At 40.2% G+C, this 9948-nt stretch overlaps 1 protein-coding gene across 1 annotated transcript in view; it reads left to right on the top strand.

Moving 5' to 3' along the window:
• Positions 1-949: 949 nt before the first annotated feature.
• The window catches only part of PROS1 (protein S), a 64402-nt gene continuing 55403 nt past the window's right edge, over positions 950-9948 (top strand). Inside the window, exon 1 of the mRNA XM_005892971.2 lies at positions 950-1171. Coding sequence (XP_005893033.1) covers positions 1096-1171 — 76 coding nt within the window. The 5' untranslated portion in view covers positions 950-1095. The remainder of the gene's footprint in view (positions 1172-9948) is intronic.

The following is a 9948-nucleotide window of genomic DNA, read 5'->3' as shown; positions in this document are numbered from 1 at the left end:
TGATATATTCACTAGGCTGAAATACTGGAAGTGATACTAGGAAGTGTGCCTTAAGTACGTCCTACCTTTTAACACACTAATTGCCTCACGTGTTCTCTCTCTAAATTCTTTCCTCAAAACTGTAAAAACTTACTATTATCTCCATTTTACAGATAATACAACTAGTAAACCACAGAGCATGGCCACTCTAATCTAGGCGGTTCAGCTCTAAACGCAGTCTTAAATATTAATAACATGTTTCAAATGTGCATACCTAAACACAAAAAGCAGAGGTAATATGCAAAAACCGATAGAATGATATATGATAGAATATACGATATGATAGATATGATAGAATATGATAAAATAGGATAGAATCCGATACATTCTTTTCTCCCCAGAACATTTTTTTTTGGCTATACTTTCTTTACACTATAAATGCAAGAACAAAATTAAAACGTAGATGATCAAAACTATCACTTTAGCTTCCATTAGCTCTGTTCTCCGTAGCCAACTTAGAGTTCTCATTCGCTTCCAGATTTTGGTTAACATCTTCATCGCCAACATCAGATTTTTTCCTTTTAAGTTTTAAGCCTGTATACTCCGATCTTTAAGAGTCAGACACGATGGGCGACTGAACTGAACTGACTGAACCCTCATCTCTGAGTCCTCAGTTTTCTGGGCCACTCAGTCTTCCACTCCAGCTCGCTGGAGGTGCTGGAGATGGTCGTTTTAAACGCTTTTGCTTCCCCTTCTTGGCAAACTTCATTTTCCGGAGACTGGAACAAAGCGCTGGAGTCTGGAAAGGGCCATGAAGAATGTCTCGACAGTGTTTACCAGGCCTCCAGTTCTCTCCCTGAGCCCTGCCCCCAGCTCTGAAACGAAAAGCTTCCAGGAAATGTCCCTGTTATCACTTCCCCGCCTGCCGGGGGGCTGGGAGCGGGCGGTCCCCTCCGCCCCCGGCTCCGCTGCGCCGCTGGCGCGCTGGCTCGCAGGCGCCCCCGCGCCGCAGTCCTTAACTAGCGGCGCCCGGGTGGTAGCTCCGCCGCGCGCCGGGCGCAGGGGTCCCCGCCGCGACGCGCCGCCGCTTCTGCCCGAGCCTCCGCGCGTTTCGCCATGAGGGTCCTAGGTGGGCGCACGGGGACGCTGCTGGCATGCCTCGCCCTAGTGCTTCCCGTCTTGGAGGCTAACTGTGAGTAATCAATAGCGTCTTGTCTTCTTTGCTTAGCGGTGCCAACTGAACTACGAGCCCTGTTGGACGGGTTTTCTTTTCTGGGGCTGCAGCCTCCCAGAAAGTTTCCAGTAAATGCTTCCATCAGCAGTGTATCTAGCGGGCGTTGTAATGGTGGGGCAGGGTCAACTGGGAGTCGTGTTGCCTACGGGACAGATTCTAAAACAAGAGTGATACTAAACATCAATGAAGGAGTTAGGACACATACCTACCAATTGCCCCTAACAGTTGAAGTTCTCAGTCAGATGACAAGGATGAGCACACTGCAGTATAAAAGTAGGGAGGAAAGGCAACCCACTCTGCCTTCCATTTGTACAAGCGCCTGACCCCACCCGGCACCCCCTGCTGCAGCCTACCTCCCTTCTGCAATTTCTGGACTTTAATCTTGCTTTGCTTATCTCAACATTGACAAACGAATTGTTAGGAGATGACTGCGCGTTTGCATAGCAGATGTCATTTTTTTTAACCTTGAAGTCAAAAGGACTATTAAATATTGTAGTTCTCAGATCGTTTTTTACTGACAGTTTTTGGCACTGAGTGCCACTCTTCTAAGATCATTGCAGGGATTCTTTTTAATTTATCTTCGTGTGTCCTGTTCTTTATGTTTTCGTGCCTCGATTCAAGGCAGGATGTTGAGTTTTCTCTAAAAGAATATAGTCATATCAAGGTATTTAGTACGTTTTAGTTGCCACTTAGTTTGTTCTCTAAAGTTTAAGCACATTCACTGGTCAAAAATGCTTTCTTGTCATATGTTTTATTCTCAGGAAATGGCATGGGAGAGATAAACTGAATTACACCATAAATGGTTAAAGCTCCATTGTAAGCTTCACAAAGATATAATTTCAGGAGAATTAAGTAGGAATTTACTAACATTCCTCGGTGTTTCAGCGGTAAAGAATCTGCCTGCCAACGCAGGAAACATGGGTTCCATCTCTGGGTTAAGAAGATCCCTTGGAGGAGAGAAGGACAACCTTCTTCATTTAAAAGTGCCCTAACTAGTCAGCCAGTCACCAAGTAACTGATTGGATTTTGTAATCTGTCCCATTTCCAACAGCTGAATGAATAGCAATTCTGCTAACAGATTTGGTGGGCCTTTTTTAGGAGCAAGAGTCTGGTCTGGTGGCCCTCTGTGAAGGAAAATCTATGTAATTGAGTCTATATGTAGTCTTCACCCTTGCCACCATGGCTGCTTTTTTTATAAGTATTGAACAGACACTAACCTGAGAGAGCAAAGCAACAGCCTTCCAGCCCATATGTACCCACAGATTCTCCAGGCTGGAGGGACAAGTGTACTAAGGGTGATTTACCCACATAGATTCTGAACCTTTAACCTTCCTACAATGGAGTGAAGCAATAGGGACAGGCTCTTACTGGTTCTAGTCTATTAGCATAATTCTTGTTAGTCCTCTGGTCCATTTTTTTGGAATGGACTTTAAAAGGACACATTCAAGAACATTGGCTTTTAAATCTCCATAGAAGTGGTAAAACTGTAACTTCCTGCAATTATATGATATTTCCCATCTTTCAAAATAGCCTACTTGGCATTTTCTCATGAGTTTCACAGCGATTCCGTGATGCACTTTCCCAACTTGAGGAAAACATTACACTTCCTCTCCGCCTCTATTAAAGTTATTAGCCACTCTTTCACTTCCTATTCTCACTTGATCTTCTTGAAGGAACAGTTCGTTCCGGAGGTCTCCTCTCTTCTCACCATCCCATGGGTACTGGGGACAGAGAATGTTAATGGTGATCCTATTGTTAAGCCAACTGTATACATTTTGACACCGTTGAAACTTATGAAATTGACCTCCTTTTATGTCTAGAAGCATTATCTTCAAATTTTCTTTCTCCGTCTACGTAAGTGTTACTAGTTCTGCTTCTGTTGTTTTGATGATTTCTGCTTTTCTTTACATGTTAGAGTTTGCTGGGGTTCCATTTTGACCTCCTGCCCCTATTGGCCATCTTTCCCCAACTTAAACCACTGGCTATATCCTACTATCTCTTTATATTTTTAAACCATGCTTAATATAATGTGCTTAAAAAAATACACCTATAGCTTCACTAGCAAGAGACCAAAGTAACATTTTGCTTTATATTTTTCTAATCCCTTTTTTCTATATGTACATTCTTAGAAATTAAAATATGTAAGTGAAAGAATGGAATTTTGCCCTTAATAGTATTTGTAACATGTTATTTCACCTAAGAATGATGATTGTTTTTATATCAATAAATTAAAATCTATGTCACACTTTAAAACAGATTTACAATTTTCCTTTATAAATGTTCATCATAATATATTTAAATAAAATCATATTTTTGGACATTTATATTATTTCCAGTGTTTTGCTTATATCAACAGTATTATGATGAACATATTCATATATATTTCTTTACATATGTCCATGTTCATTTCCTCAGTTTAATATCCTGGAAATGGAATTGTTAGTTGAATATCTAAAGAGTACACCATTTTTTTTTTACTGGTGGAAAATCTTACTCTCTAATGTAATGAAAAATTCTAAAAATATCTACCCAGGGGAAAAGCAGAATAATGATAACAAAGTACAGAAAACAACCAAAGGGAAAAGTTAGTTTGGCCTGTGGTAGACAGCCTCCAAGGTGGCCCCCAATTACTCTTTTTTTTGTAAATTGTATTGGAGTATAGTTAATTTACAGTGGTGTGTTGGTTTCTGGTGTACAGCAAAGTGGTTGGGCTATATGTACATTTACAATATTCTTTTTCATTTTGGTTTATTACAGGATATTGAGTATAGTTCCCTGTGCTACATAGTAGGACCTTGTTTATCCATCCTATATATATTAGTTTAAGAGTGTGACTATTAAATGGTTTTAGACACATATTGTTATTATTTTGGTTGGTGCAAAAGTAATTGCATTTCAGACTCTGAATTTTAAATCATTGTAACTAGAAGGCAATGGCACCCCACTCCAGTACTCTTGCCTGGAAAATCCCACAGACAGAAAAGCCTGGTGGGCTGCAGTCCATGGGGTCTCCAAGAGTCGGACACAACTGAGCGACTTCACTTTCACTTTTCACTTTTCACTTTCACGAATTGGAGAAAGAAATGGCAACCCGCTCCAGTGTTCTTGCCTGGAGAATCCCAGGGACAGGGCAGCCTAGTGGGCTGCCGTCTATGGGGTTGCATAGAGTCAGACACGACTGAAGCGACTTAGCACCTTAGGCTCAAGCATATCTTTATTAATCAAAATAGGAGCAATTACAATCAATACAATATTGCCAATGAGAAATAAGTTTGTTTATTCCTGTAGCATAAAAATCCCGGCTTCAGGATTCAACAAACTCTTGGAAAGCAATTTCTGTGTCCTTCTCGTTGTGGAAGCATTTTTCCTGCCAAACGTTGTTGAGATGCTTGAAGAAGTGGTAGTCGGTTGGCGAGAGGCCAGGCGAAATGGCAGATGAGGTAAAGCTTCGTAGCCCAATTCGTTCAACTTCTGAAGCATTGGTTGTGAGATGTGTGGTGGGTGTTGTCACTGAGAAGAATTGGCACTTTCTGTTGACCGTGCTGGCTTCAGGCATTTCAGTTTTTGGTGCATCTCATCAATTTGCTGAGCATACTTCTTTGATATAATGGTTTCACAGGGATTCAGAAAACTGTAGCGGGTTGGACCGGCAGCAGACCACCAAAGAGTGATCGTGACCTTTTGGGGGGGTGAAAGTTTGGCTTTGGAAAGTGTTTTGGAGCGTTTTCTTGGTCCAACCACTGAGCTGGTTGTCCCTGGTTGTATAAGATCCACTTTACGTCACAGGCCACAATCTCATTGAGAAATGCTTTGTTGATAAGACACTTCAAAATGATTATTCTTTTTATTTGATTTCAGCTCATGAGGCAGTCACTTATCAAGTTTTTTCACCTTTCCAGTTTGCTTCAAATGCCAAATGACCGTAGAATGGTTGACATTGAGTTCTTTGGAAGCTTCTCATTTAGTTGTAAGAGGAACAGCTTCAGTGATGGCTTGCAACTGGTTATTGTCAACATCCAATGGCCATCCATTGTGTTCCTCATCTTCAAGGCTCTGGTCTCCTTTGCAAAACTTCACTGCACTGCATGTGCATTAGCAGTTCCAGGGCCAATTGCATTATTGATGTTGAGAATGGCTCTGCTGCTTTATGGACCATTTTGAACTCAAATAAGAAAATGGCTCAATTTTGCTTTTTGTCTAACATCATTTCCATAATGTAAAATATATATAAAATAAACAAGTAATAATTCATTAGCAAAAAGTATAAAGCAAAAAATGCACATTAAAATGATGTATAACATAACTACATTGATTTCAGAATTTATTCCAATATCAAATGGCAAAGTTCAATAATGCAAAACTGCAATTACTTAATAATAGATATCCTTTGGAAATCTGATTTCAAAAGTAGATTTTAAGAGTACCTAATTCCTTTCATCTTTGCCAACAATGGATTTTAACTTCTTTTAAAATCTTTGTCAAAGCAATACGTATAAAAAAGGGCTGACTTTTTGAGGTGTGAGAAGTAGTCCATACTATTTTTTAATTCATCCTTTAACTTTTTTGGTTGGGAAGATCCCCTGGAGAAGGGAAAGGCTACCCATTCCAGTATTCTGGCCTGGAGAATTCCATGGACTAAATAGGCCATGGGGTTGCAAAAAGTCAGATGTGACTGAGCGAATTTCACTTTCACTTTTTTATTTCTATATCATATTTTAGTTCTCTACTTCTTTATCATGACATACTTTCATTTTATAGATGCCAGATTTTCTCAATTTATTTAGGATATTATTTATAGATTTTTGGAAGTTATCTACTATGTTTTCAGTTACCTCTATTTCCTTTTGTGTCTATTATATTCCTCTTGCCCTTCTCTTTCGTGCTACTAATTTTATGCAATTATCTAGTGATTTTTAGCTGTTATTTCATAATTTTTGAAGACAGTCCTAAGTTGATTACATTGACTAGGTAGCTGGTTTAGAGTTCTTCTATGGTTGTTCAGTTCAGTTCAGTCATTCAGTTGTGTCCTACTCTGCGACCCTATGCATACCAGGCTTCCCTGTTCATCACCAACTCCGAAAGCTTGCTCAAATTCATGTCCATGGAGTCGGTGATGCCATCCAACCATCTCATCCTCTGTCGTCCCATTCTCCTCCTGCCCTCAATCTTTCCCAGCATCAGGGTCTTTTCAAAAGAGTCAGCTCTTTGCATCAGGTGGCCGAAGTATTGGAGTTTCAGCTTCAACATCAGTCCTTCCAATGAATATTCAGGACTGATTTCCTTTAGGATGGACTGGTTGGATCTCCTTGCAGTCCAAGGGACTCTTAACAGTCTCCTCCAACACTACAGTTCAAAAGCGTCAATTCTTCGGCCCTCAGATTTCTTTATAGTCCAACTCTCACATCCGTACATGACTACTGGAAAAACCATAGCTTTGACTAGACAGACCTTTGTCAGCAAAGTAATGTCTCTGCTTTTTAATATGCTGTTTAGGTTGGTCATAACTTTTCTTCCAAGGAGCAAGCATCTTTTAATTTCAAGGCTGCAGTCACCATCTGCAGTGATTTTGGAGCCCCCCCAAATAAAGTCTGTCACTGTTTCCATTGTTTCCCCATCTATTTGCCATGAAGTGATGGAACTGGATGCCATGATCTTAGTTTTCTGAATGTTGACCTTTAAGCCAACTTTTTCATTCTCTTCTTTCACTTTCATCAAGAGGCTCTTTAGTTCTTTGCTTTCTGCCATAAGGGTGGTGTCATCTGCATATCTGAGGTTATTGATATTTCTCCCAGCAATCTTGATTCCAGCTTGTGCTTCATCCAGACTAGCATTTCTCATGATGTACGCTGCATATAAGTTAAATAAGCAGGGTTACAATATACAGCCTCTGTGGTTGTTGGAGAAGGAAATGGCAACCCACTCCAGTGTTCTTGCCTGGAGAATCCCAGGGACGGGGAAGCCTGGTGGACTGCCATCTATGGGGTCGCACAGAGTAGAACACAACTGAAGCGACTTAGCAGCAGCAGCAGCAGCAGTGGTTGTTAAGGTCTATGTTTCTAAAGGGACAAAGCTTTTGGGAAACTTATGATTCCTAGGTACTTGGGCAGGCTTCTATTTAAGCCTTTGTGGGTATTGGTCGAGGGTAATTGTCAAGGTAAAGAGCACATTACTCTTTGAAATAACTCTTTCTAGTTGCACTACTTGATCCCACACAATATACGTTAAATGTATCTTTCCGTATTACTTGTTTTATTTTCCTTCTTTTCCTCGATTTCTTATCCCAATCATTTTTTCTCCTTTCCAAAGTTATCATTTTACTCCACTATTATTAGACTGTGTCTTACAGCCTTTTAGAAAGTCCACAGGGAGTTCTGAAAGGTTGGCAGAAATTATGTTGAATTATAAACATCTAGTCAATGCTTTACCAACATTCCAAATAATCTTTTTCTACATCAGCACTTAAAAAATAGTAATTCCTAAGAGTCTCCCTGGTGGGACTCCCTGGTGGCTCAGATGGTAAAGAACTCGCCTGCAATGTGGGAGATCTGGGTTCGATCCCTGAGTTGGGTAGACCCCTGGAGGAGGGCATGGCAACCCACTCCAGTATCCTTGCCTGGAGAATCCCATGGACAGAGGAGCCTGGTGGGCAACAGTCCGTGTGGTTGCAAAATGTCGACATGACTGAGCGACTAAGCACAGCACAGGAGTCAAAATGGAAGCCTTTGAGATCTAGTCTTCCTAAGCCTCTAAGCATGCTTCATACTTATTGCTTATTGGGGGGGTCTGGGAGATGGTGCAGGAAGAGGGGTATTGCAGAATTAGGCCAGCTCTCTTATTGTTGCCTTTTGCTTTTCCAAACATAAATACAGATACAGGCCACTGAACTAATAATATTAATTGATGCCACCCTAACAAAATAGGTCAAATAGAACAAAAACAAAACATTTACTGGGCTGTAACCTCTTGTTACATGACATCAAATCAGATGGTGTTTTGGTGCCCTAATGTGTAGGAGGTAAAAAAGACAAAGCAAGCTGACTACATAAATATCTTGCTGCATATCCTAAAAAGAGACCTCTTGTTGTAGCCTCAGAAAGTATAACCAATTTACAGTATAGTTGTTTAGAGGAGAAAAGAGAGGGAAAAAGAAAGAGAGAGAAAAGAGATTTCCTCTTTAGACCTTGCCAAACTCTGAATTCTGAGTTCCTTCAAAAATACCTTAATTTATCACTTACTGAGAGCATATACATAGTTTATTTAGACAATATAGTTTATTTCAAGGTAATAAGCTACCTGTTCTGTCTTTTGGGTAGTTTTGGAAGAAGTAACTAATATGTACCCCTGTCTTTGTCTAGGGCTAAAGCAAAGGTTTAATCTTGGGGATAATTGGCAGAGTGTTCGACTTACTCTTTTTTCCTAGACTAGGGGCTGTAAATTAGTTACAATTAAATCTTCATGTAAGGAGAGGTTCATTTCACTTCTGTTGTGACTAAACAGTTCAAGCATTGTTTCCCTACTCATTTGATCTGTTCAAGAAAAGAGGGGTCAATGATCACATTTTTTAAAATGCCACTGCTTTCCTACTTCTAAATGCCAACCCTCATTTCTCCTAATCCAAATGTTATAAAATTCACCTTTATATGTATACTATATAATTCACAGGTTGTCTCCTCTTCTTTCCTAGATTTAAACCTTATCTAGACCCACCTCTTATGGTTTCCCTTATAGCTCAGTTGGTAAAGAATCCACCTGCAATGCAGGAGACCCCGGTTCGATTCCGGGTCGGGAAGATCCATTGGAGAAGGGATAGGCTACCCTCTCCAGTCATTCTTGGGCTTCCCTTGTGACTCAGATGGTAAAGAATCCACCCGCAATGCGGGAGACCTAGGTTCGATCCCTCGGTTGGGAATATCCCCTGGAGATGGGAAAGGATACCCACTCCAGTATTCTGGCCTGGAGAATCCATGGACTATAGTCCATGGGGTCGCAAAGAGCCGGACATGCCTAAGTGACTTTCACTTACTCACAGACCTACCTCTTACAGTATTTGATTCTCTTAAATTGTTTCTTGTCAGCCTTTTCATTGCTTAGTTCTCTTGAAAGACAGAGGCATGGTTCACCTTCACAGAATACTTTTTAAAATGTTTTCCCAATCCTTAATATAATAATATGAGCAGAATCAGTTGCTCAGCAGTATAGTCAAGGCTATGGTTTTTCTGGTAGTGGTGTACAGATACGGGAGTTGGACCTCAATAAGGAACAAATGTGAAATGTAGAGAAGTGTATTAGCTAGTATTTTAGCTCTCTTAAAAAAAAAAAAAAAACTTTAAAAGAATGGACGTATGACATATGTACAGACATAACATTTGTTTCTTAAGGCTAACACAAGCTTTTCTGAAGTTGTAATAATTATGTAGCCTGATGAATGCCTAATTAAAAATCTATCTTTGGTTTTTTTCTTAGTCCTTGCAACCTTCATATTTTTTAATACCTCTCCTCAATTGTAAATATTCTATTGTATAAATCTTTATAATAAAAATCAAAGATTTTTACACTTAATATGTGATGATTAATTTTTTCAGTCTTTAAACTTTTTATTTTGTATTGGAGTATTGGCCACCTCATGCGAAGAGTTGACTCACTAGAAAAGACTCTGATGCTGGGAGGGATTGGGGGCAGGAGGAGAAGGGGACGACAGAGGATGAGATGGCTGGATGGCATCACTGACTCGATGG

The sequence above is a fragment of the Bos mutus genome, chromosome 1, assembly GCF_027580195.1.
Source record: "Bos mutus isolate GX-2022 chromosome 1, NWIPB_WYAK_1.1, whole genome shotgun sequence".
NCBI classification, from domain to species: domain Eukaryota; kingdom Metazoa; phylum Chordata; class Mammalia; order Artiodactyla; family Bovidae; genus Bos; species Bos mutus.
The sequence above is the reverse complement of the archived record's forward strand: the minus strand, read 5'-3'. Positions and strand labels throughout refer to the sequence as shown.